Source organism: Neovison vison, chromosome 5 (assembly GCF_020171115.1).
Source record: "Neovison vison isolate M4711 chromosome 5, ASM_NN_V1, whole genome shotgun sequence".
In the NCBI taxonomy this organism is placed as follows: Eukaryota; Metazoa; Chordata; class Mammalia; order Carnivora; family Mustelidae; genus Neogale; species Neogale vison.
The window spans coordinates 166756959-166783894 of NC_058095.1; the positions used below are offsets into that span (position 1 = coordinate 166756959).

The 26936-nt window shown below is 62.3% G+C and overlaps 1 protein-coding gene across 1 annotated transcript in view; it reads left to right on the plus strand.

Moving 5' to 3' along the window:
* TMEM255B (transmembrane protein 255B) overlaps nucleotides 1-26936 on the plus strand; it is a 36778-nt gene that overhangs the window by 2017 nt on the left and 7825 nt on the right. Inside the window, exons 2-7 of the mRNA XM_044250315.1 lie at nucleotides 4459-4601; nucleotides 5785-5847; nucleotides 17424-17513; nucleotides 24865-24945; nucleotides 25435-25520; nucleotides 26601-26760. Of these exons, the coding sequence (XP_044106250.1) occupies nucleotides 4459-4601; nucleotides 5785-5847; nucleotides 17424-17513; nucleotides 24865-24945; nucleotides 25435-25520; nucleotides 26601-26760 (623 nt within the window). The remainder of the gene's footprint in view (nucleotides 1-4458; nucleotides 4602-5784; nucleotides 5848-17423; nucleotides 17514-24864; nucleotides 24946-25434; nucleotides 25521-26600; nucleotides 26761-26936) is intronic.

A 26936-nucleotide genomic window follows, 5' to 3' on the forward strand; every position in this document is an offset into this window, starting at 1 on the left:
GGAGCCGTGCTTGGCTTCTGGCTCCATGAGCGGCCACGGGAGCGTCCCTGCGGGCTCGGACCGGGACGTGCTGCCAGGCGGGCGTGCGAGGCGCGGAGAGGCCGCGGCAGGTGCACCGCGGGGAGCGGACGCCGGACCGTCTGACGCCTCGGGCCTAACGTGTGCGATGCACGAACTGAGGAAAAAGCACCCGAAAGTGCTTTGAGGAGGAGGACGTGCGTGTGAGCTCACGGACGACTCGCTTCTGCGTGTGTCTGAGTCCCCGTCACGGGGGCCACACCTGGACTTGCCACTGAGCTTCGCTGAGCCACCAGAGGCGTGCACAGTCACACCCAAACCGTCGGGGCGTCACGTGAGTGTGTGCAGCGGCCAGCCCGGAGGTTGGGCTCAGGTCTGCGGCCGCTCCCCCCCAAACACACACGATGTTGACTGAAGAACTGGGTGTGCAATGAAACACCCGATTTTGTCTTTTCCTTTTTTATTAACATACAAGGTAGCAGTAGCCCCAGGGGTGCAGGTCTGTGAATCGCCAGGTTTACACACTTCACAGCACTCACCATAGCACACAACTTCCCCCAGTGTCCATAACCCCACCCCCCTCTCCCCGCCCTCCCTTCCCCCAGCAACCCTCAGTCTGTTTTGTGAGATGAAGAGTCTCTTATGGTTTGTCTCCCTCCCGATCCCAGCTTGTTTCATTTTTCCCTCACAAACCCCCCGTCCTGCCTCTCAAATTCCTCATATCAGGGAGATCCTATGATCATTGTCTTTCTCTGATGGACTCATTTCGCTCAGTGTAATACCCTCTAGTTCCATCCACGTCACTGCAAATGGTGAGATTTCATTTCTTTTGATGGCTGCATAGTATTCCATTGTGTATATATACCACGTCTTCTTTATCCATTCATCTGTGGATGGACATCTAGGCTCTTTCCATAGTTTGGCTGTTGTGGACATTGCTGCTATGAACATTCGGGTGCACGTGTCCCTTGGATCACTACGTTTGTATCTTTGGGGTAAATATCCAGTAATGCAATCGCTGGGTCATAGGGTAGCTCTATTTTCAGTTTTTCGAGGAACCTCCATGCTGCTTTCCACCCAGCTCGCATTCCCACCAGCAGTGTGGAAGGATTCCCCTTTCTCCGCATCCTCGCCAGCATCTGTTGTCTCCTGACTAGTTAATTTTAGCCATTCTGACTGGCATGAACTGGGGTCTCAATGTGGTTTGGATTTGTATTTCCCTGATGCCGAGTGACGTGGAGCGTTTTTTCATGTGTCTGTTGGCCATCTGGATGTCTTCTTTGGAGAAATGTCTGTTCATGTCCTCTGCCCATTTCTTGATTGGATTATTTGATCTTTGGGTGTTGAGTTTGATAAGTTCTTTGTAGATTTTGGATACTAGCCCTTTATCTGATATGTCATTTACAAATATCTTAGTTGTCTTTTGGTTTTATTGACTGTTTCTTTTGCTTGGATGATCTGTCCATTTCAGTGAGGGAGGTGTTAAAGTCCCCTACTATTACTGCATTATTGTCAATATGTTTCTTTGATTTTGTTATTAATTGGTTTATATAATTGGCTGCTCCCACGTTAGGGGCACAGATATTTGAAATTGTTAGATCTTCTTGTTGGACAGACCCTTTATGTATGATATAGTGTCCTTTCTCATCTCTTTTTATAGCCGTTGGCTTAAAATCTAAACTATCTGAAATAAGGATTGCCACCCCAGCTTTCTTTTAATGTCCATTAGCCTGGCAAATTGTTTCCCACCCCCTCACTTTAAATCTGGAGGTGTCTTTGGGTTTAAAGTGAGTTTCTTGCAGTTGGCATATTGATGGGTCTTTTTTTTTATCCATTCTGACACCCTGTGTCCTTTGATTGGGGCATTTAGCCCATTCACATTCAGGGTAACTATTGAGAGATATGAATTTAGTGCCATTGTATTGCCTGTCAGGCGACTGTTACTGTATATTCTCTGTTCCTTTCTAGTCTACTAATTTTAGGCTCTCTCTTTGTTTAGAGGAGCCCTTTCAATATTTCCTATGGAGTTGGTTTGGTGTTTGCAAGTTCTCTCAATTTTTGTCATAGAAGCTTTTTATCTCTCCTTCTCTATTCAGTGACAGTCTAGCTGGATATACTATTCTTGGCTGCATGTTTTTCTCATTTAGTGCTCTGAATATACCATGCCAGTTCTTTCTGGCCTGCCAGGTCCCTGTGGATAGGTATGCTGACAACCTAATATTCTTACCATTGTATGTTACAGACTTCTTGTCCCGAGCTGCTTTCAGGATTTTCTTTTTATCACTGAGACTTGTAAGTTTTACTATTAGATGATGGAGTGTGGACCTATTTTTATTGAGTTGAGTGGGGTTCTCTGCGCATCCTAGATTTTGGTGCTTGTTCCCTTCACCAAATTAGGGAAATCCTCTGCTATAATTTGCTCCAATATACCTTCTGCCCTCCCATCTCTTTCTTCTTCTTCTGGAATCCCAATTATTCTAATGTTGTTTTGTCTTATGGTATCACTTATCTCTCGAATTCTCCCCTCGTGGTCCAGTAGTTGTTTGTCTTTTGCTCAGCTTCTTTATTCTCTGTCATTTGATCTTCTGTATCACCAATTCTCTCTTCTGCTTCATTCATCCTAGCAGTGAGAGCCTCCATTTTTATTGCATCTCATTAATAGCTTTTTAAATTTCAACTTGGTTAGATTTTAGTTCTTTTATTTCTCCAGAAAGGGCTTCTCTAGTATCCTCCAATCTTCTCTCGAACCCAGCAAGCTCCTTGAGAATCGTCATTCTGAACTCTGGTTCTGACATATTACTTATGTCCGTATTGATTAGGTCCCTAGACTTTGGTACTGCTTCTGGTTCTTTTATTTATTATTTTTTGTGTGGTTTTTCTGCCTTATCATTTTATCCACATAAGAATAGATGAATGAGAGAACAAAATACTAAAAGGGTAGCAATGACCGCAGAAAAATATACACTAACCAAATCAGAAGAGACCCAAAACTGGGGGGGGGGTGTGTGTGAAACAAACTTGGAAAAAAGAAAAAATATATATATATTAGACTGGTGAGTAGAACATAGCCAAACCCTTGGTTTTGGGTATTTTGGTCTGTTAGAAGAAACTACCTCCCAAAATTTTAAAGAAAGAAAAACTTATATGTATGCAGAAAAATAAGGGTAAACACGATGAAGGGATGGAATATGACTGTAAAGATAAAAATTTAAAAAGATTCTAAAAAAGGAATTTATATATACGAAGTTGGTTGAAAAAGGAGTAAGAAGAGGGGTCTGGATGGGTCAGCCGTTAAGCCTCTGCCTTTGGCTCGGATCATAATCCCAGGGTCTTGGGATCGAGCCCTGCTTTGGGCTCCCAGCTCCCCTGGAGGCCTGTTTCTCCCACTCACGCTCCCCTTGCTTGTGTTCCCTCGGCTGGGCAGCCCCCGCTGCTGCGCTTGCCGTGGGTGTCTGTGTGTGAACGGCGCCTGGGAGGGAGGCCTCCCTGCCTTCCCCGAGACACACCGCAGGGAAGAACGTTAGATGAACGAGAAACCCAGACGTCAAGACTCGAGGCAGAGGTCTCCTTTATGGAGACTCTGGCTGCTTTCCAGAGTTCCATGACATCTAGAATGATGTCTGCCCACAGATCCTGGGACTCCCAAAGTGGCAGCTGTAGTCCGAGACCTTATTCTGCTTATGTGAGTTTGGAGGTAGACAGCCCAGGCCTGTCTTCCAGCTCCGCCGGCCTGCAAGTGTGGCCTCCATTTGCAAGGTGCCCTCAGGGCCCAGAATGACCTCTGGGGCTTCGCCTTTATGCTCCTATTCCGGGCAGCAGAAAGGCTGTCAGGGAGAAAGGCCGAGGCACGGGCTCCTCTGAGAGATGTCCTGCAGGACCTAATGAACACTCTTTGTTTCATGGGATGATAAATGGTCAGGCCTGACCTCTGCTGAGGGTTGCCAGGAGGAAGGCTTTGGGGGACATACAGACCAGGGTGGGCAATGGTTTGGGGGTGAGCCCTGGGGGCACTGAATCTCAGGCAAGAGGGCAGGGCAGGGAGAAAACGTCCCCGCTCACCCTCATAGGGGTCACCACTGGGGGGTCCGATATCGGGTGTTGAACCCTGGAGCAACGGGGGCTGAAGGGAGTCCGGGCCGGCGGCTCCCAGTTCCCGCTGTGGGGACACAGAACTGCGAGTGAGGCTGCGTGGTGCCAACGCGTGTCCTTAGGAAAGACATCCAGGAGCCGGGTGGGGACCTTTCATGTGGGGTGGGTGGGGAGGGACGCCCTGATTTCCTGCCCTGGAAAGAGGCATCCATGCCTGTGGGTGGGCTGGGGTCTTCCAGAGGCCACTTTGGTCACCTGAGGAGGGAGTGGCCTGGGCAGAAAGTGGGGCTGGGGGGACCCCACTCTGAACCCAACCTGTTGCTGACAGTTCCTCGTTTGTCCTCCTTCTAGAAGGGTTTGCGAGGAGAAAGAAGGACGCCCTTTGGTTTGTGGGGTCTCTGCTTGTGGTCTCTGCTGCCATTCTGACCGTCGGCCTTGCCGCCACCACCCGGACGGAGAACGTGACCGTGGGGGGCTACTGCCCAGGGATCATCGTGAGTGCTGCTGCCCTCGGGGCCTGTTAGGAGGGCCACGGGGGGTGACAGTCTCCACTCCAGCTCGTGGGGTTGGAGCGTAAGGCAGGGAAGCCACGGTGGGTGGTCGTGGTCAGCAGAATCTGCCCCCGGAGGCACCTGTGTCCTCCCTGGGCCCTGTGGCTGTGCCGGCTGCTGGCTGGCCAGCCCCAAGAGACACCGTCATCCTGCCTCGTGTGGCCGGGGTGGCGTGAGCAGGGGGGGCCCACGCAAGTGCAGGAGGGCAGGTGCACGGTCTGAGCTGGAGAGGGGGGAGGTGCTGGTGGTGGAGGACGCCCAAGCCGGCCATGGCCCGGGCGCGAGAGCAGGACAGACCCTGGCCTGGACTCGGCCCAGGACCTCCGGATTGAACCCACCCCAAAACAGCTGACCGCACCCTGTCTGGCAGAACAGACATGCGTCTTAGGGGAGGTCGGCCGGGGAGCCCCAGCTGTGGTTGTGCCGGTCAGTCCCTGTCCTGGGGCAGCAGGAGGGCCGCCATCCACGCCGCACTTAGGCTGCGGGCAGGATTGCCCCCGGCAGACAGGACAGCGACAGATCCCGCAGGAAGTGCTCCCCAGCTCCGGATGGTCGAGGGGACATTTCGGATTGGGAATCACGTGCACTGCTCCTAGCAGTCGACTTTGCTCTAGGCCCCCCTGCACCTCCTTTATTTTATTTACGATCTGCAGGATCTGCCCGTGCAGTGTTTGAGGCCACACACAAGGAGTGTTTGTGCAGGGAAAGTCTCACCAGTGAAGACTTCAGAGCTGCCTGTAGTCCAGGGGCCCCACCTTTCTGCCAGGGGTGGGGGGCCAGGGGACCCCGGACACGGGGCTGTCCCCCTATGCCGGCTGAGGGGGCCCATGCGACACTCCTTTCTGCGATCAGGACTTGAAGTAGTTGAACATGGAAGTTGAGACGCGTCAGGTTTTGGCAACCTCGATTCCAGTCACTGGCACAGCCTGAGCCCGAGAAGCCCCCCCAGTGGGCAGGGGCCTGTCTGCTTCTCGGTGGTCAGGGCGGCAGGGGGGCGGGACCAGTGGCCTTGTCCCTTGGCCGAAAGCCTTCTAAGGGTGGCAATGTCCTGGGCGTTGCTTGCGTGAGGCCGGCCGGCGGCTCGGGCGCTAACCAGAGGCTTTTCCCTGTTCTTCTTTCTGGGCAGCTCGGCTTTGGAGCTTTCTTAGGAATTATTGGCCTCAACCTGGTGGAGAATAGAAGGCAAATGGTAAGAATGTACATGATTTCTTTTGAATGCGGGGTCATAAGGGTGTGCCCTGACCAGAGTACGTTACGGCTATAGCTGGGCGTCCTAGGAAAGACGCCCACCCCAGTCCAGCAACCTAGGATCTGGGCTCACGTTCCCCAGGCTGTGCACTGCACAAGTCTGGACTCAGGGATGAGTGGGTGCCCTTCACAGTTAGTCTGAGTGAGCGGGCTTCCAGGATCCTGGGTGCCTCCGACAACCTAGTCGCTGATGTTGAGGCACAGGAAGAAAAGTTCAGGGTGTGGGGTGTGTTGGGAATGGGCTCTCCCAAGCTGAGGAGAGACGGGGAGTAGCCGGACAAGCAGAGGGGCCCAGGGCTGTGACGGGCTTTACAGAGGAGGAGAGATACGGGGCACATGAACGCCAACCTCGATCGGCTTTCCGAACACTGTACCTCGAGTCGGGATTTCGGTGTCGTGTCTGTTTGCTGATGTGCTGTTCGGGGCTGGAGCTCCCAGAATAGTCGGTCCCTTTCCCAGTCCACGGTGGCAGCGAGTGTTGCATTTTGAGAGGTTTTCAGAGGGGTTTGGGGCCACGTGGCTGTGTCTGACTGCTCTCCAGCCACAGCCTCTCGGGCTCCCACGGCGTGTGATGGCTGCGGCAGAGGACCCTACACGTCCCTGCTCCTGGCTGACGGCGAAGGTCTGTGGCTGAGCCACGGTGGCCACTGTCGTCACCCACACTGAGGGAACAGCCCCTGGGGCAGAAGAGGTGAGGGGCAGGTCCTGGGATGGGGCTGGGGAGCGAGCAGGTCAGAGAGGTCTGGGTTCTGGCAAAAACAAGAGTTTTGTCCTTAGGATTGGGGTGGGCGGCCCCTGCTCTGGGCCGCTGGCTGCACACAGGGGGCCCCGGGGCTTCTGCCACACATCTGGGGGGCATGAGACCCCACCCTGCTTGCCTTGCGCAGGCCCCCTCTGCCCGGAGTCTCTCGCAGGTGGGGGGAGAGGCAGGAGCCAAGAAACGGAAGCACCCTGGCTCCTGGGTCTGCCCAAGGATACCCTGGAGGGGTCCCCTAGAGATTCCCATGAGACCCTTTCCGTGCCCTCTCCGAAGCGATGTTGGAGAACCTTTAGCAGGAGAAACAGATTTCCTTCCATGCTGAGCCCCACTAACACGTGACCGTCCCTGGGGAGGTCAGGGGCTCACAGCTGCACGAACGGCGTAAGGCACAGGGCTTGGGAAGAGGCTCCCGGCCACGGCCACGCGGGGAGAAGCTGCAGCCTGGCCTCCGCTGTCTGGGGTTGCCGTCCCCTGGGCTGGCCCTCCTCCGCCCTGCCCAGCTCTGCCTTCCTGCCGGGGTGGCCCCTGACGCGCCGCTCCGCGCCGCTTCCCCGATGGGCGGGGCTGGCTGTGATGCGGTGAGCGGGGCAGCCTCGTGGGCGGAGCGGACCCAACCTGTCCATGGGCACCTGTTTCCTGCCCCTTTAGAAGAGCGTTACCGAGACATAATTCACACATTTAATGTGCTAAACTCCGTGACTGTTAGCCATTAGCGGGTAGGCCACTGTCACCAGAGCCAACGGGAGGACGTTCCGCCCTGTCAGCCAGAAACCTGCCGGCCGGCCTCGGGCCCCCGTCCCCCATCTGCAGCCCCAGGCGCCCGCGACCAGCTTTAGGTCTGGACCGCACAGTGCCCGGTTCCTGTCACGCAGGCTCAGCTGCTCTGTGGCCGTGTCAGGACAACGTGGCCTCGTGGCTGAGTCGTGTTCCGGCAAACGGGTGGCCACGGTGTGCACCGTCATCAGTGATGGGCTCGGTGGCCATTGCCGCCTGGGGCGTTGGTGAACAGGCCGCTGTGGACGTTCAAAGACCCATGTTTTCGTGGCTAGGAGTGGGACGGCCGAGTCCACGGCAGCCATGGACAGAACCACCAGCCCGTGTCCCCAGCTGCCGCGCACGAGGGCTCCCGGCGCCTCAAGCCGGCCGACACGCGGGCTCAGCTGTCTGGTGGGCGTGACGTGGGGTCTCGTAGGTTCCTCGATCACTGGTGACCTGTGGCTTCCTTCCTGGGCTCACTGGCCTTTTCTCTGGGCAGGCAAACGGCCGTGCACATCCTCGGCTGATTTGGAAGTTGTGACTTGTCTTTGCATCACGGACTTGTCAGAGTCCTTCACGTGTTCCCCACCCAAGCCCTTCGTCACCCTTGAAAGACGCGTGACCTGCGAACATTCGCTCCCGTCTGTGGGCTCTCTTCCCCTTCACGACGGTCGCCGCGGAGACGCAGGAGTTTGCGGTTTCGGGGCAGCCCAGTTTGAGCGTCTCTCTCCTGCTGTTCTGCTCTCGGTGCCATTTCTTTCTTTCTTCCTCTCTTAAAGTCTCGTTTATTGAGAGAGCGAGCATGGGGGAGGGGCGAGACGGAGGGAGAGTCTCCGGCAGCCTGGGGGCTGGGCACGGAGCCCAGAGCGGGGCTCCCCCGCCCAGCTGGGAAGATCGTGACCCGAGCCCAAACCAAGAGTCAGACACGTCGCTGACTCCGTCGCCCAGGTGCCCCCGTTGGTGCCATTTCTAAGAATCCCGCGGCAGCTCCAAGATCATGAAGACTCACCCCATGCTTCCCGAGTTTCGTCACGTGCATGTAAGTCTTTGGTCCGTGTTGAGTGAACGTTTGCATATGCTGTGGGGTGGGGGTCCGCGCCCCACCTTCGCGGGCCGCTCTCTCGGGGGAAGTCCGGCTTCTCCCCACTGAGTGGGTCTCGACCTGCTCGGTGGTTGCCTCTTGGCCACACGTGTGTGTGTCTGCGTTTGGGCTCTCGGTCCCGTCCTTTCCGTCCGTCCGCGCGCAGGTCGGTCTGTCCGTCCGTGCTCAGTGTCTCACTTACTGCTGCTTTGTAGCGGGTCTTGAAATCAGAACACGTGTCTTCCTGCTCTGTTTCTCTTTTTCGGGATCATTCTGGTCATTCTCTGTGCAATTTCGTGTGAGTTTTCCAAGCAGCGTGCCCATTCCCGCAGCGAGGTCAGCTGGGGTTCTGACGGGGGTCGTGCCCCATCTACGGGTCAGCTGACAGGGCGTCGCCGCGCACCGACGCTACGTGTCCTGACCCGTGAATGTGGGACGTGTTCCTGCGTCTTCTGGATCCATTTCATTCCCCTCGGCACTGCTCTGTGGTGTTAAGAGTCTGTTTTGTGCTTCTTTCGCGAAGTGTTTCGCTCCTTCGGAGGTTATCACGAACGGAACTTTCTCCCTGACGTCATGCTCGGATGGCGCGTGTGAAAATGCGGTAGATCCTCCATGTCGCTCTTGGATCCTGTGGCTTGCTGGACTCATTCTCTCGTTCTGACAGAATCTAGGGGCTTCCTCGGGACTCTGTGTCCATCAGACCGTGTCACCTGGAAGTAGAGGTAGTTTCGCTTCCTCTTTCCGGTCTGGATGCTGGAGGCCTGTTTCGGGGCTCCAGTCCGGGGACAGCAGGGAGGGGCCCTCCTGCCTGCAGGCGTCCCCGCGCACCCGAACCCTCCGAGCACTGTCCGTGATGCCGGCACTGTCTCGGTTCTCCTCGTCAGGAAGACGCCCTCCAGGCTGGCTCTGTAGGACGCGAGTACCCACGAACTCTGTTCTTCCTGCTGATGCCGACGGAAACCTGTGTCCACCACTAGGAGCCGTGTGACCTGGGGGCGCTGACTGGGCCCTTTTGGGCCCCGGCCTCGTCATTCCCGGGGCTGCTGGAAGCACCCAGCGCAGTGCTGGCCCAGAGCAGGTGTCTTGCCACGGTGGCCACGGTCAGACCCCGTTCGCAAGCACCCAGGCCTTCAGGGCGTTTGGGTTCCCGAGCCGGTAAATGGCCGAGAGAACACACTTCTCGTGCGCCCAGATAGGTAAGGGTGCTTTCTTCTTTCCCGATTTCTTTTCACTTTCCTCCGATAGACATTTTAAGCGTCTGCAAAAGTAGGCAGAGGAAGTAAGTGAACCTCGTGGTCATCTTGGCCCCCACCCCTTTCTTCCCATTTTGTTTGGAGCAAATACCAGACAGTACTGTTTCTTCTATAAATAGTTTACTCTGTCGGAAGGTTCGGGGTAGAACCTGTGAGCGTGGGCTTGCAGTCACCTCCGCCTCTAGTGAGTCTCCTGCGATGTCGTAAGAATGCCCAGAATGAGCCAACTTTCCATATTTTTCTATTGATGGTGAGTTACTGCCTTCTCCTGCCCTGGACGGATACATGAGTCATCGATTTCACGGCCCGCTCTGCCGTCCACACGGCACCAGAGCCAGGAGGACACTCCAGGGACCAAGAGCGCGTGCGAACCACCTCATCTGCCTCGTACGTGTGAGACCCTCACAGACACACGTAGACACACACACAGACACAGCAGCCCTCCTGGGACCTGGTGTAAAGTCCACGGAACCCATCAGGCTGCTGGGAGTCGACACGCAGAGAAATGTCTCCCGCTGCGGGTTAGGACCCCAGGTGGCCTTTATCCGGTCCAGGGGAGCCAGTCTTGCTGTGTCGTGTGATGGGGCCCCGGCTCCGTCCCCCACCGTCCCTCACCTCTTCTGCTTCGGGTCTGGACAACGCGAGACCCTCGCCAGCCTTACTGGGGGGCGTCTAGCCCCTTAGCTCCGCACACAGAAGCCAAGGCAGCGGGGTCCCCGGGACCAGCCTGGGACGCCCTTTGCGGCACCGAGGAGCCCGAACATGGATGTGGGAAGGTGCCCCGGGGCCGGTGCCCTCCCTGCAGCATCTGACAGGCCCCTCCCGCATGGGAACGCTCGGCTCCTCCACCCTTTGCCTCTCCGACTCCTTGGGCCGTGTGGGGGGGTGGTTGAAGGACAAGGGTGACCACTTCTGGGCAGAGACGCCACTACCTACACCCTCCAGAAGTCTGGTGCGTGTTGGGAGAAGGGCAGGCAAGTGGGGAGGAGCTGCTGCAGCTGCCCCGACCCCCCCCACGGGCCCCACGGGGGCTTGTGATGGGAAAGTAGGTCCGGCTCCGGTTTTGGAGCCCGGGGGCTGAGGCCTGGGACCGTCGGGACCAGCTTCACAGCGGCCGTGATCCCGTGAGGACTGTTCTGGGCGGAGCTGCCCATTTGGCGCTCCGCCGGGGCCACCTGCCAGCCCCGCCCCGTCACCCTCCTCTGTGCCTCCTTCCTTCCTGCGCAGCACTGGCGGCAGGGGTAGGGTGCGGAGAGCCACGCAGGGGCCGCGTGCGGCGTGGCTGGACGGCACTTGCCGCTCTAGAGGGAGCGTCCCGCGACCCTTAGCTTTCCTGCGTCCTCCGTGGCTCCCCTCGCTGGTCCTGCGCCTCCGTGGCTCCCCTCGCTGGTCCTGTGCCTCCGTGGCTCCCCTCGCTGGTCCTGCGTCCTCCGTGGCTCCCCTCGCTGGTCCTGCGTCCTCCGTGGCTCCCCTCGCTGGTCCTGCGTCCTCCATGGCTCCCCTCGCTGGTCCTGCGCCTCCGTGGCTCCCCTCGCTGGTCCTGCGAGCCAGCATCCCGGGTCGCTCATCCTGCCGACCAGCCCGGGTGCTCCTGGGTGTCCGTGTCCACGGGTTCATGCTCACAAAGGGGCTGGAATTTGTTTCCGCTGCCATGTGTCCCCACGACGCCTGCCTGGGAAATCTGAGTAGTTTCTGGCGGGTGCAGATATGTCCCCGTCTAGAAAGGGCCTGGGAACCTCCGCTGGAGAGCCACAGCCGGTGTGTTGTGCCCGCCCGGCCACAGAGAGCAAGGGAACAGAAATGACTGATTTCCCCTCAAAGCAGTCACACCGGCAGGAACGGCCACTGCTGCTCCGAGGGCACCGGTCTCCCTCGTGCGTCCTCTGTCCTGTGCGGGGACTTCCACGTCTCGCCCTGCGCACAGCGGGCTGGGCACCGGGACGGGCTCCGGTCACCACGGCAGATAGGGTGCCCGCCGGTGGCTGCGCAGGGAGCCGCGGTGGAGGCCGGAGAGGCTCAGAAGGGCTGGTCCCGAGGCTGGGACTGGGGGTCGGACGTGCCAAGTGGGCTGGAGCCGGAAGGTGAGCTCGCCGCGTGGACTCGGCCCCTGGGGCGGCGTGTGCCCGGGCTCTGCCCCCGGCGCGGGTCCCGTCGGTCTTACCTGCCCCCGTCTGCAGACCCGCTGGCGTCTCCCCTGCGGTTCCCGTGGCGGACTCTGTCTCACTTGCTGTGAGATCCGCGGTTTCCTCTCCCCCCGTGCGGGTGATTTCTGCTTCCAGGAATCGGATCGTCTCCGTGGCCACAGTTGTTGGCACAACAGTTCTCTGGCTCTTCTTATAATCCGTGTGATTTCCGTAAAGTTGATAACGATGTTCCCAAGGTCACTTCTGATTTCAGTCATCTGGTTCCTGTCCTCTGAGTGCAGCTACAGACGTGGCAGCTTTGTTGATGCTTTCAAAGAGCCGACTTCCGGGAACGCTGGGTGTCGTGGGTTTCCCCCCCCGGGCTTCCTCTCCGCGCTGAGCTCTGCCCTTTCCGCGGCTGGCTGGGAGCTGGCGTCCGGGGCCTGACCAGAGCCGCCTGCTCTGTCCGTGTGTCCCGCCGACCTGCGGCTGTGCCCCAAGCTCTCGATTTCAACCCGTTCACCTCCACCTGGGTGCGGCCTCCCCGCCGACGTGTTCTTTGACCCACTGGTTGTGTAAGGTTGTGATGTTTGGTTTCCACGCATGTGCGGATTTTCCGTTTTTCCGCCTGTGGTTGATTTCCAGCCCCGTTCTTGTGGTTGGGAACAGGAAGACGTGGACAGCGGGGTGTGGGTGTCCTGCAGCCTGGGGGGCACGGGGGAGGCGGGGGGTCCATGTAGTGACATGCACCAGGGCGAGGCTCAGGGCCCCAGGGTCGCAGCAGGGGGGGTAGATGGTACAGAGGCGACGAGGGACGCACGGGGACAAGGGACACCTGGTGAGGGACGGCCCAGGAATCCTGGCCCCTGCTTTGGGGTGTCAGGACGGCCCGCGGGCTCCCTGGTGAGGGCCTGGTGACATCCTCCTTGGCAGACCACGTCCTCGCCAGCCTCGTCCACATAGTGCCCCTGGGCAGCGGACTGAGCCCCTGCAACTGCGCTGGGGGCCATCTGCCCCTTCTGATGAACCCCCTTCTGTCGGCACGATGTCTCCTTGAGCCCCGTGGCCTGACCACTGCCGGGCCTGTGTCCCCTACAGTGTCCTCCGCAGACCAGCCCTTGCTCCGCACCAGTTCCCACCCTGGTCGTCACTTGCTGGGGTCATTGTCCGTGGGAGTCCGCTGTCCCCCCCACACCTGCTCCCTTCCTCTCCCTGCAAACAGAGGGCTCTTAGGCCCCAAGGCCGGCCTTCACAGACCCTGCTGAGCGCGCCGCTGGCCCAGCAAGACCTGACCCCACGGCAGCCTGGAGCAGTCCCCGGTGTGTCTCGTGCCCCGGACGAGAGGCCTGTCCGCGACAGGGGACAGCTCTCACCCACTTTTCTCTCTTTCTCCCGCGTTATCAACACGACTTGATCCACTGGTGTTCGGTTTTAATCTGGCTTCCCTATTGCCATGTAAACTCTGCACGCCCAGAGGTGCCCTTCCTCTCATCCAGCTGGGGGGACCGGGGTGCTGAGGCCCGTCTCCCCCGTCCTCGCGGGCTCAGGGCCCCGTGCCGAGTGTTCACCTCTGTCCTTGTGGCTCAGGCCCCGTGCCGAGGGCTTGTGCGTGGCCCCATGTGGTGTGGAGCGCGATGCTGGCCGGGGCAGTGACTTCGTGAGGGCGGTGGGCCGAGTGGCCGGGCCGGTCGACGCTGATGAGAGCCTTCAAGGGACGGGGCCGTTTGTGGGAGAGCTGACCAGACGTGTCTGCTGGTGCACAGCCGAGGGCGGCCAGGCGGCGGCCAAGGGTGTCCTGCATGTTCTCGGTGGAACTGGGCAGAGACGTCGTGGGAGGTCACTGGGCCACCGCGGGGTCAGAGCCGGTCCCACGCAGGACGTGGATGTGGCCTCCTCCGGCCGAGTCCGTGCAAGAGGAACTCGCTGGGCAGTTGGCGACGCCTGCGGTGAGACGTGGCGGCTGCCAGCGGTCAGGCGCGGGGCCGCTTCTGGAAGCGTCTCAGACAAGTGGCCAGTGCTTGGTGGATGTACTGGCCGGCACCTGAGCCCAGTGTGGGAGCACGAGGTGGGGACACCCACTTCCGACGAGAGTCCCGCGGCCAGGCTGTCCCCAGGCCCCACCGGACTCTAGGAGTGTTGTCACTGGGTACAGTCCAGCTCCTTGAGGACCCCAGAGTGGCCGGGGGGATGGTTGGGGCTGAGGGATGGGGAGGGTGCCACGGAAAGAGAGTTGATGCCGTGGCTGTGTGGCCTGTGTAGTCCAGGGTGCCCTGGGTTCTAGAGCATCGTGGGCCGTGTGCTCAGGGGTGCTTGGCGGCGTTCTCACTGGGGAGTGGGCTTTGGGTTTGTGTCAGGGCATCTGCCCCCCTTCCTGAGACCACAGCTGCTTGGGAGACCCGGTGGAGGGCACGGGGCTGCGTCCCAAGCTCCTGAAATTGCAGGGAGGTTGGCCTCCCTGCAGATGACCATAAAGTCATAGCCGTCAGGACGTGATGGACACACGCGCTCACGGCCTGTGAGCTCGAAGGTGACACTGTTCATACTCAGGCCCCTGGTCGGGGACCAGCCCCAAGGGACATGGTGGCCCCTTTCTGACAGGGTCTGTCCCTGGGAGCCGCAAGGCTGCCCCCGGAGCAGGAGCCAGGGATAGGGCCCGATGCTGAACGGGGCTGGGCCACCTCGGGTTTCGGGCCAGTAGGAGCGGATCAGCCTGTCCTCCCTGAAGGCCCGAGCTGGGCAAGGCCAGGCCATGTTGCTCGGGGACCAGCCGGGCAGGCAAAGCAGGAAGCTTGAGGGCCCAGCCGTCAAAGTAGGTGCTTCTTGTTCATTCATTTATGTATTTTGGGAAACGAGGTGCCTGGCCTCCCTTCCAGGAAACTTGGAAACTGCCGGCTGTATCTTTTTTGATGTTTTAATGCACTTTTTCACAGCAGCAGTACAAATGCAGGGAAGTCTGGTGCCAGGTAACTTCTGCAGACGACGTGCCAGGGGCTTACCCATCCTGACCACAGTGTGCAGGAGTTTCCCGAGGATGAAGCCACGGGGCGCCCCGTCCCACCGTGATGAAGGCGCTCTTGCCTCTGGCCGCCTTGCAGGGTCAGCGGGGCGATGGCACAGCCCTGCCCGGTACCACGGTCCTCACGGGCCCCCCGCTGGGCTGGCGGCCCTTGTGCGCACAGACGGCCTGGTCGCCGTGACGAAGCTGTTTGCAGGAGAGCTGTTCGGGCGCCGCCCCGGGCCACGGTGTCACAGTTCTTTGTTGTTTGGAGGAACAGCGGGCTGCGCTTTCTGCACGCCCCCCTCCCCGTGCCCCCCGCCCCCCCACCACGGGCCCGGCCTTCAGTGAGTTCGTCATGGACCGTCAGCAACGTCGGACTGTGGGGACGAGCCGGCGACCTCGGCTTCATCACGTCTCTGACAGAGTCCAAGGACACGCTCCGGAAGGGTCTGTTCAGGCAAGAGGGAGTCGGGGCCAGCACCTCTGTCTCCACATGGGGAAACGGAGGACCAGACAGTCACCAGCGCACCGGCCCTCGTGAAGTCAGGGAGCCACTTCCCCAGGTGCTGGCGGGGCTGGGATCCAGGGTGAGCCACAGAACTGGCCCTGGCCCCGGCCCCTGAGTGGCCTTCCCGCCCCCGCTCTGTGCCCTGCAGTGTCAGGCAGGTGGCGTTTCATACCGGCTGCCTGGGCTTTGTTGGACAAATAAATAATTCAGGCTGACGAGGGTGAAGAGGCCGTGGGCCCCATGCAGCAGCGGCCGGTGGCCTGACTCCCACCCGAAGCCATTCGCGCCGCAGGGGGGCAAATGCACGGACAACCTGGGGAAGCAGCCCCAAGCCCACGTCCGGGCTGAGAGCCAAAGAGCCGCTCGCCGATGCTGCGGCCTGGTCCCCCCACGCTGCGGCCGGTCCCCCCAACGCTGCGGCCCGGTCCCCCCAACGCTGCGGCCCGCTCCCCCCAACCCTGCGGCCCGCTCCCCCCAACCCTGCGGCCCGGTCCCCCCCACGCTGCGACCCGGTCCCTCCAACCCTGCGGCCCGCTCCCCCCAACCCTGCGGCCCGCTCCCCCCAATGCTGCGGCCCGGTCCCCCCAACGCTGCGGCCCGCTCCCCCCAACCCTGCGGCCCGGTCCCCCCAACGCTGCGGCCCGGTCCCCCCAACGCTGCGGCCCGGTCCCCCCAGTGTTGCGGCCCGGTCCCCCCAACGCCAATCCCAGCTCTGCTGTTCCCGCTCCCTTGAGGCGGAGCCCGGAGCCAGTCCACGCACACACCCGCTGGCTGGTGCGGGAGCCGTGCTCGCGGAGAGGTGGCGGCCAGGGCTGGGCTGCGGGGCGGGTGACGTGAGTACTGGGGAGCTGCAGGCACGACCGGGGGCTCTTCACACCGTTTGTGTTCCTTGTTTCGGTCCATTTAAAATCATTCCACAAAACATTCTAAAAGTTCAAAGAAATGTCCAACCAGTGCAAGAAGAGGCTCTTAGCTGCGTGGAAATGCTCCTCGGACGGCGGCGCCGAGCGGGTGCTAAGAGGAAGCATCTTTCGGGTTGGGGGACACCGGTGCTGGACGGTGGGAGTAAACACTGGCAAAGCCTCTTTCATGGACAAGCGCCCCTTCTCTGACGCCGAGGTGCAGAGACCCGTGCGTCCTCCCTGACCGGGTGGGGTCTTGTGGGCTCCGGGTCCGTCCTGCGGAGAGTCCCTCACGGAAAACCAGCTTTGGGCGCAGAACGTACTCAGGGTCTTTGTCACAGAGTTTGTAATTGCACGAAATGGCAAACCATTTAATAATCTGCGTATTCATGGGGCGCGTGCAGAGGACCCGGGGCCAGAAGGTCCCTGTCTACAACGCGGAAGAACTGGAAAGATTGCAGCCCCCTGGGTCGGCCGAGTTGGGGCAGGGCTGTGTGGGGGAGAGAGGTCCCGAGCCCCTCGTGTTGGCTGAGTCAGGGCAAGGGTGTGTGTGGGAGAGAGGTCCTGAGCCCCCTGGGTCGGCCGAGTTGGGGTAGGGGTGTGTGGGGGAGAGAGGCCCCGAGCCCCCTGGGTCGGCCGAGTTGGGGCAGGGCTGTGTGGGGGAGAGAGGTCCCGAGCCCCCTGGGTCGGCCGAGTTGGGGTAGGGGTGTGTGGGGGAGAGAGGCCCCGAGCCCCTCGTGTTGGCTGAGTCGGGGCAGGGGTGTGTGGGGGAGAGAGGTCCCGAGCCCCCTGGGTCAGCAGAGTTGGGGCAGGGGTGTGTGGGGGAGAGAGGTCCCGAGCCCCCTGGGTCAGCAGAGTTGGGGCAGGGCTGTGTGGGGGAGAGAGGCCCCGAGCCCCTCGTGTTGGCTGAGTCGGGGCAGGGGTGTGTGGGGGAGAGAGGTCCCGAGCCCCCTGGGTCAGCAGAGTTGGGGCAGGGCTGTGTGGGGGAGAGAGGCCCGAGCCCCCGGGGCGGCCGAGTCGGGGCGGTGCAGGCGGGGAGAGGCCGGAGGCGGTGGCAGGGGCTTTGGACCGTGTGTGCGGGAGCGTGGCTGTCGGGGCCGCGTGACGCCCACTCGCTTCTCTGCCCTCTGCCCCAGCTGGTCGCGGCCATCGTGTTCGTCAGCTTCGGCGTGGTGGCGGCCTTCTGCTGCGCCCTCGTGGACGGCGTGTTCGCGGCCCGGCACATAGTGAGTCTCCCTCCGTTTACTGTCCGTGGCCGTCGGGCTTAGACACACCGCGGAATCGCAGCTCCGGCCGCGGGCCTTGTGGCTTCTCCCTCCACGGCCCGCCGGTGCCGGGTCTCCTTCTCCGGCGTTTCCTCGTTCCCTGCAAAGCGGACCCAGCACGCGTGTGCACGTGCCTGGGAGGGAGCACACGCGTGCGCACACACGCACACGACTCACGGGCACACACAGTGCATCACGCCCTTGTGTGTTTCCCACGCACACGGGCTCGTACGCGCACTCACGCACACGTGCGCACACAGACACAGGCACACACTCATCTGTGTGCCGTGCACGCTCACACCGCGCGCGCATACGTATACACTGGCACACTCACGTGCTACTGTGCAGGTGTACATTCAGGCACACACTCACGCACACATGCTCACGTGGTGTGTCCACGCTGACACACGCGTGCGTACGGACACACTGGTGCACACGCACGCACACACGCGCACTGACAGGCGTGGGCATCTCCGCTGGGGTCCCCGTCTGCTGCTCACAGCTCTGACGCCTCTGCCGAGCACGTAGGTCTCGTTGGTGTCTCCAGCGATCGTGGAGCATTTTGTCGCTGGTGCCGTGGCTGTGAGACCCGTTCCCTCCGCTTCCTGTCACAGTGGGAGGCCCAAGCTGAAGTGTCCGTCAGTGTCCCTGAAGGCACAGAAGCCCGGGTGCTTGCTGTGGAGCTGTGGCTCTCACGTGGCCATGGCTCGGAGCCCGGCTCACTCTTGGTGACGATCAGGTTCCAAGGGAAAGAGAACTCAGAGCCACGAGGACGATGAGTGTGACACTGTTGCAGCCACTCGAGTCGGCCGGGCGACCTGGCCCACGGAACAGCCGTTGTCAGGGTAGGTAGGATCCTTCCGAGACCTTCCTGCCGGTTTACGAGAGCTTTGCTGGAATGTCCGGAAACGGCTCTTGCTTCAAACCGACCTGTCCTCGGCCCACATTTCTTCTGAAACAAGAGGCCGGTCATGTGCGGCTGCTTTGACCTTGGCTGCTGGACACGGGAGCCGGCGGGGCTGGTGTGGCTTGGCCCCTACAGTCCACCAGGCGAGCCGGGTCGATCTTCCAGTGTCGTGTCCTGCTAAAGGACAACAAACTGCCGGCCGCTCCCTGAGACCCTGTGACAGACGCCTACAGCCTGGGGAGCCCTGGGCGGGGAGCAGACAGACACCGCGTCCCTGCTCCCCCGGCTCCGAGCTTACCAGTGAGGACCCCACTCGGCCGCGGCGCTGGGATTGTGCCCCCATGGAGGACTCTGTCCCCACAAATCCTCATGTGGAAACCTGGCCCCCAGGCGACAGTGGGGCACAGCCTTTGGGAGGTCACGGGGTGGGGCCTCCGTGAAGGGACTTCCTCCTCCTGGCGGGTGAGCCCTGCTATCCCTGAACCCAGATCGGGCGGCCCCTGACCTTGGACTTCCAGCCGCCAGAGTGTGAGGACCCCATGTGTGGCGCCCACTAACCCCCAGCTTAGGCGATCTCATGGCAGCGGGCCGCATGGATGGGGAGTGGGGTGCTGCCTGGGGTCCTCTGGCCGAGCAAGGCCCCTGGGGGTTGGGGGAGGCGCCCGTCCTCCGCTTCGGTGCCCTGTGGCTTGTGCCTCTGCCAACGGGTGCGAGCGGGGGAGGGGCCTCCCAGGAGAGCCCAGGCCTGCGGACGTGGCTGGGTGCCTACAGGGCTCACCTGCGGCCCCGGGCTGGGGGGGCGCTGCCGGCGTCTGGAAGGGGTGAGGCCAGAACCCGGCCGCAGCCCCAGAGTTGTCCCTCTGTGTTCCCGCTTGCTGGGTGCCGACAGCTTTAGGAGTTTCTGTCTACTCTGCCCCAGATGTGGGCTTCTCAGTGTCTGTTCCTGGGGAGATCACCTGAGCTGCGAGGCCCGGCCGGGGTTGTGGGGCACTTTCCCTGCGTAATCCGGATCTGGTTCCCACCCCAAGTCTGTGGCTGCCGTCAGCGGCCAGCAGCACTTGGCGGGGCTCCCCGAGCCGGGTCTCCCCGAGCCGGGCACCGAGGTGGGGGAAGGGCCTGCGTGTCGGGGCTCAGAACATGCCGCTGGGGTGCGTATCCCGAGTCCTTCTCCAGAGGACCCCCCCCAGCCATGCGCCCCCAGGATGTCGCTGTGAGGACGGGTGTGCGTGGGGGGCAGCGTTAGCAGACTGACCTGGAGGTCAGTGGACGGGATGCGTGTGTGACCCCTCGAGGTCCCACCTAAAGCCGGGTGGGGGGCCAGAGGGGCTGGCCGGTGGGGGCAGCACCGGGCAACTCCGGGCCGCGCGTCTGTCCGTTCCTCTCCCAGCAGAGGTGGAGCGCGACCCGCCGCTCAGTGAGGTCCTGAGCACAGCCGTCAAGGTCAGCTGACTCTTCCCTTGCCCCCCCCAAACCGAGTCGAGGCAGCTCCCGGTGCACAGAAAACAGCTTCTCAGAGGTGAAGTCCCTCAGGCTCCTGCCCGCCCGCTCGCTCGGGGACGAGCCGTCAGAGAGTTTAGGAATGTCGAGGAGCCTGCACGCCTCACGCGGGGCGTCCGCCGTGGGCAGCGTGGGGAGCGGCGACCGGCCAGGCCGCACGCTGGGGCCAGCGGGTCCCTCTCTTCCAGGGAAGCGTCTCCCAGACTAACGAGCCTTCTTCAGAACATCATCCTGTTGCAAAGAGGGTGAGCGGAGGTTTTCCCTTGTGCGCCAGGGGCGCAGGGAGGGGCGTCTGTTCCACTCAGGCCCCGAGGGCACAGCTGACGCAGCAGAGAACAGTGTCCCTCGTGGGGCGAGGCAGGCCGGCTCTTCTGAGGGGGCTTTGAGCAGAGCCTGGGGGGCGGAGGCCACCCTTCCCACCAGAGCCCAGCAATCTGGTCCGCAGGCCTTCGTGGCTCTGCGGGGCCTCTCTGCCCACTGAGCCGGACACCGCTATGCTCGAGGCCTCAGAGCCTATATGCGGAAAGGTTCTAAGTGCTCTTTTCCTCTAAAAATGCACACCTGACATATTTTGAGAAGAAAACAGGATGATCCCCCTGTGGTTTGGGGGCTCCCGCCGTGCCGGGAAGGACAGGCAATCCCTGGAGGCCGTCACCTCGCCCTGTGACCCAAGCTGCTGGCCGAAGGAGACCCGCAGTCAGCCCCGGTGGGGACACGCCCAGAGTCCCAGGGGCGAAAGGAGGTGAAGCCTGACGGCAGATGTCCGAGCAGTGACTTGAGTCACCGGCCCGAGGGATGACGCGGAAGTGTCGGCGCGGAGGCCTGAGCACGTCTGTACACGGCACGGAGGCGCCGAGGCAGGGCTTACCAATAAAGGCGAAGAAAGCAGACGTTGAGGAGCGAGTCGTCTGAGCTCCCGCGGGGGGACCTGCTGGTTCTCCTGAACCCACCCACCTCGCAGGACTCGCCCCCTTCCCGAGGAAGACGCTCTTCAGGCGCTGACGCGGGGGCGCGTGGCACGTCCCCATCGGAGGTCCAGTGCCGGGGACATTCTTCGTCTCCTGCGCGGCCTTAGTTGACAGGACACCCGAGGGCGTCCGATCCCTGGGACCGTTTTCCCGCGGCGAGGACCCGCGGGGCTTCAGCCTTCCCGCCGCGGCCCAGCGCCGTCAGAAGAGGCGGCCTGGACTCGGGAAGAGGAAGGTCTGGGTCGGAGCCGCGCATCTCCGGGCGGCCGGCAGGCAAGCCGCAGACTGTCGCCGGGAGCCCGTGCGAGGGCCCGCGGCCGGGGAGTCTGGGGAAGTTGGAGGGGAGCGGTGCGGGCTTTTCGGTCAGAGGAACCCAGGCGCAGAGTGCGCGCTTGGGCCGGTTTCCTGCTTGCAGTGGGCGACGCTCCTTCCCTGGGGTGGGGTGGCCTGGACTCACGCAGGCCTTTTAGGGTCTGTCAAGTCAGGGAAACCCCCCCTGCCCTGGGCAGATCCTGTTCTTGACGTTGAAAGGGATGTGGACTTTTGGCGACCCGTAGGGAGTCTGGTCACAGGGCTTCCCGGGCCCGACAGAGCCAGCAACAGCAGGGCCTCCCGAGACGTGGTGTTTGAAGACAGGGTCTCTTCACCGGGCCCCAGGTCCTGCCTGGCTGGTGACAGGGGAGAGATGGGGCTGGGGGAGCGTGGACGGGGTCGGGCGTGGGGCCTGACATACCTCCCCTTGTTCGTCCCGAAGGGCGTTCCAAGAGAGGCACGGTGGCTCTGGGTTCCCAGTCAGAGGCCCAGCCGCCAGGGGTGGAGCCAGTGGGGGAGCAGGGGCCTGGCGCCCCATTTCTGCCCTGAGAAGGCAAAGCCATCAGCACGTCCCGAAGGCTCCAACACGTCCTGCGTGAACTCCAATGCTTCTTAGGTCTTTAAAAAGGGCCGACACCTGGTGTTAATCTGAGGCTGTCGAGTTTGCCTGTTCTTTCCACTTTTCCGTAAGTTTGCAATTATTTCTGAATAAAAGGTTTAAAATGCTAGGACCAAGCGCATGGCTTCACTCTCCCTGATCAGAGCTTCGCAGTGAGGGCTGGCGGCGCTGTGGGCCCAGCCCCTGGGTTCTGCTGCCTCCGGAGCTCAGGTCCCCCCACACGCCGAGGGGTCCTGCCGCGCCGGCCTGCGTGCACGTCCTTGAACTCTCCTTCCGTCCTCGGCTTGGTTTTGGCTGTCCTCTGGCTGCAGGTGGCCAGTGTCCTCGGGACAGGCCCATCTGCCCCATGCGGGGCGTGTGCATGGCGGGGGCGGGGGTCGCAGACGTGGGTCCGAAGCCGCGGGGTTTGCACGTGTTCACTCGGGGGCCAGGGTGACTGTCCAACAGACGATAGAATCAACTGACCACAAACTTGTCACCGGCTGTTAGCACTTCCCAAAGTCATGATTTTAAGATGTCAACAACCGGGGGACAAAATGTGGGACCCCAGGCTGCGGGAGCACAGGCCCCAGGATGCAGGGTGTGGAGCCAGACACGGAGCCGAGGCCCAGCTGCATCCCGGCTGGCGGGGCTCAGGCAGGTCTCATCCTGGCCTCTGGACCACCGGGCCTGCAGGCTGGATGCCCCTTCCTGCGCCCTGGCCCCTCTGGGCCCGAAAAATCCCTCAGGACAGGGACAGCATGGCGGGACCTCGAGGGCTGTGCCAGGGCCCACCAGGCACTGGCTCCCTTTCCTGGCCAGCCCGGCCTCGAGGCTTCAGTCCTGTGTCTGCGGCTCCCGGCCTCCCCTCTCCCGGCCGCCGGCTGCGCTCGCTCTGGCTTCTGAGCAGACGCCGAAGGGCTTGGGTCGGGCAGGCAGCCTCGGAACCCCTGGCTTCGAGGTTTGCCCTGTCAGTGGGTGTTGCTCAGCACATCGGAGAGAAATTTCCTTCAAAGCCACTTGTTCTGAAGGGGGGGGTCCCCTCCATCCCGCGCTGCAGGAGCCACAAGGGGAGGCGTGCCCTCCCTCCACGCCTGTTTCCTTTCTCAGACGAGCGGGATCTGTGGCCGGGGTTTGTCTTTGCAGGGGAGGCGCGGCGGTCCCCCGCGGTCACTGCAGGCTCCCTCCTTCCCGGCTGGCTGGGCGGCTGGCGACGCAGAGCCCCAGCCCCTGGGACTCAGAAGGTCGTTCCCGGCAGGAGACGGTCAGAAAGGCTGATCTCTACCCCGCGGGGCCTTCAGGCGGATACTCTAGGCTGTGGGACTCGTGGTTCTGGTTTATCACGAGAGACACGGGAGCAATGGGGTCGGGGTGGACTTGTAGCTAATAGAGCAGACCACGCTGCCCAGACGGTGGGCGGCACGGTGCCCTCTTCCTTCTGGGGGCCACAGCTCCCCGTTCACAGCTGCCCCCGAGAGACGCCATCTCCAGGGTCATCGGAAACCCAGGTTGTGGGTGCGACCGATGCCTCTTCTATGGAATTCAGACTATGAAGACGGGGTTCATCCTGACTGGACACTGAGGGTCAGACAGAAGATGAAACCAAGTCACCAGTGCTTCTGTGTCAGGGGAGGATTTACTGAAAAGTTCAAGTCTTACACCAATTCTTCGTCTCTCGTGGCAGACGGCGCCCAGCTGGCAGAATGTCTGTGTCCCCAGAACGCGTGTGTGGTGGCCACTCTGCCCTGCCGTGGCACCAAGAGGCCGGCCGGCCCCTGGGACGTGGCCAGGGTCAGACGGGTCCCGAGGACGGAGGCCGCTGTGGTCGGATTATGTCCGGACCGAGGGAGCCAGAGCCCGCGGTCGGCCGTGGGCGGAGGGGCAGGAAGAGGCCGGCACCCCGTCTCAGGCCGCTGCTTGGGCTGTGGCGAGGGGAGTCCGTGGTGCAGGCTCCCCCGTGGCACGTGTTACGGCGGCCATCGGGCCGATGTAGACGCAGTGGCGAGACGTCCCAGGCGGGGCGGTGGGCGCTCCCGCGGGGCTAGCCTCCGCCCGGGACAGCGGGGCGCGACGCCCAGTCAGAAGGGGTCTCCACGCGGTTATGGGTGTGAGGAAGGGCACCAGCGCAGCGGGACGCGAACCTTGACGTCAGCAGCGTGGCTTCCGCCCGTGACCAGGTGGGACCCTGACAGGGGCTTCTGGAACAAGGCCCCGGAGGGAGAGGCAGAGCAGAATCGGCAGGCGGGCGGCGAGGGCTCAGGGCGGTCACCACGGGGAACCTGCACACGGCGGCAGACCGGCCTCCCGGCGCCCGGCCCCGCACAGCCCCGTTGGCCGTCCTCACGGGCTGCGGGCCGTGTCCCACAGGAAGGTGGACTCCGGCTCAGCTCTGCCCGGAGCTGGTCTGGCAGGTGCGGTCACAGGTGGTTTCCTGCACTCTGCTTAGGGCCCGGCCAGGAGCGCATCGCGCTGGGAAATGGAGCCATGGACAATCAAAGTGACGGCCCGACCCTTGGCCCTGCTGTGTCCCCGGGGGCGGGCACCGTGTCTAACCCGGGCGCCTTCCTTGCTGGCACTGTGATGCTCTGATTCTCCGTGGAGGCTGGGCACAGACTAGTGGAGGGAGCACGGAACAGGGCCGGAGGTGGTGGACATCTGTTGGGTTGGTGGCTGGCCGGGTGGGGAGGGTGGAGGGAGGGAGGGGGGTGGGGGAGGGCTGGCCGGGCCATGAGTCAATGAGTCCTTTTCTCCCCCTTCCCAGTAGGACACCTGTTTTGTTATGGAGGGGGAGCGGGGAGGGCACGGAGGTGCTCCCTGGTGTCCTGCTGCTTCCCACCCCCTGCACGCTGGCCGGCTGCCCGGGGAGGAGCCCCAGTGTGTCCTGCCCCTTTTCCCCCTCCCGGCCGACTGCAGCGGGCTTTGGTGTCCCTCCTCGAGGCTCCGAAACCCGGGGCAGATGGGTCTGACTTCACCCCAGCCCCTCCTGACGGGGGACGCGACTGTATTCCACGCATGTGTCTTGGTCCCTAGGAGCCCAGGCCCCTCACCGCGGGAAGATGCCAGTTCTTTGCCAGCGAGGTGGGGTACGTGCGCGACGCCCACCAGACGGAGGTACGTAGGGCGTGCGGGCCTCACTGCGAGTCCGGACCCACAGGCTCTCTGTGCCCCCATCAGAATCAGAAGGCTTTGCCTCTCGCGTGCTTCTGACCTGTGGGACACATTGTGCCTTGTGGCCCTGTGGCTGCCTCCGGTGACACGGCGGTGACACGCGGTCCCACTGCCCACCAGCGGGTTGGGTGCGGCTCTGCTCTCTGCGCTCACGACCCTGTCTGACCCCGATCACTGTCCACCAAACGGAGGCTGCCTGGACCGCCGGCTTGGCCGAGCAGGCTCCTCGCACTCTCCCAGCATGAGGGGTCGGCCGCCCCCCAAACCACCAGCCTGGAGCGGCTGCGGGGAGGGGAGGCCGGAGACAAGGCTCAGGAAGTGCGGCTGCCTGGCTGACCTGGGCGCCCTGGCGGGTCCTGGCTCCCAGCGGCAGCCCTACCCACTCTAGGGTCGGGGAAGGTGGGGGCTGATGAGGTCTCTCTCTGCCTGTAGGTCGCCTGTCACTCCTCGAGCGGCTCGTGCCCCCTGAAGGTGAAGAGCGGCTCCTGCTACTGCTGTGAGCTCTACAGGTGCCAGAGGTGAGGGGCGGGGTCCCTGCCCCCTGCCCCTGCCCCCAGCCCCCTGCTCCGGCCCCAGCCCCGCCCCGGCCCTGCAGTCCACCACCTCCTCTAGAGGAAGGGGAGTTGATTCCATCTCACAGATGAGAAACGGAGGCTCGGCTCGCAAGGTTGTGTGGGGTGCAGGCAGGGCCGTGGCCTCCTGTCCCAGGGTTGTGGCTCTGTGGGAGCCAGGGCCCCGGAGTTTCTCGGGGATCCCTCCCGAGTTGGCTGGGCCTGGCCTGGTAGCTGCGGCCAAGGCTCCCTTCCCTTGGGGCCGGGCTGGCTGGCGAGAACACGGCCCTCTGGCCGGCTCTAGATGCTTGCCCTCCCGTCCTCTGTGGGTAGCGGAGGGCACGCTGCTCTGACAGGGGCTGGGAGAGCCTGCCGGGCTGCCGGCGACCTCCCCACACTGTGGGGGACGGGTCCTGGGCACCGATTAGGGTTCACAGCTGGCAGGCCTACATTCCAACCATTGGGGACCTCAGGGATTGCTTCTTGGGGACCCTCCCCAGAATGGTTGGAAACCCCACGGCTTTAAGCAGGAACCCTCTTCCCCCAAATGAGAGTCCCATCCCTTTTCCAAGCTCCATCGGGAGAAGGTGCACAGGCGCGGGGCACGGTTGCCGGCCTCCCCACATGACCCCGTGCACGGAGCCCCGCAGGCCGGTGCTGGGAGGGCCTGGGAGGGACAAACGGCCCTCCTGTGTTCATGGCTCAGCCACGAGACCTGGAGCCCTGAGGAGACCCGGTCATCACCCTTCTGCCTGGGTCTGCGTTTGGGGAGTGGGCTTGGCTGCTCCTTCCTGCTCAGAGGCCTGGGACCTTTCCCCTGAGGGATTTCTGGACGTCCTGGGGGACAGCCTTGCCCCCACAGCCCCAGGGAGCATCTGGGTTGGTTCCTGGGATGTGGTCCCCCCACCACAGCCCGGCCTGCGGGGTCTTCACGGCTGAGAGCTCAGCTTGCCGGATTCAGAGCTCACGCTGTGGTACACTGTGCCCCGCCCAGCTGGCCTGTCCCCTCCGTGCCGGGGTGGGTGACACTTCCTTCTCTTTGGGCAGCACAGAGCACCCTCCCGTCTACTACGAGTTCGTGGGCGTGCGCTCCTGCCGGGACGCGCTGCACCTGCACCGGCTGCTCTGGGCCTCCGCGGTGCTGAACGTGCTGGGCGCGCTCCTGGGTGTCCTCACGGCAGCTGTCCTGGGGGCCTTCAAGGACATGGTGAGTCGGGCCCCGGTGCTGGGGCCCCGGACAGCTCGGAGCTGGAGGCTGTGTCCGCTGAACGGGGCCGAGTGCGCCTCCTTGTCTCCACCACCACATGGGAAAACAGAAGCTGGTGTTAGCCCCAGGGCAAGCCTTCCAGCCGTTCAGAGAGGCGGGTCATCTGAGGTGTGGGC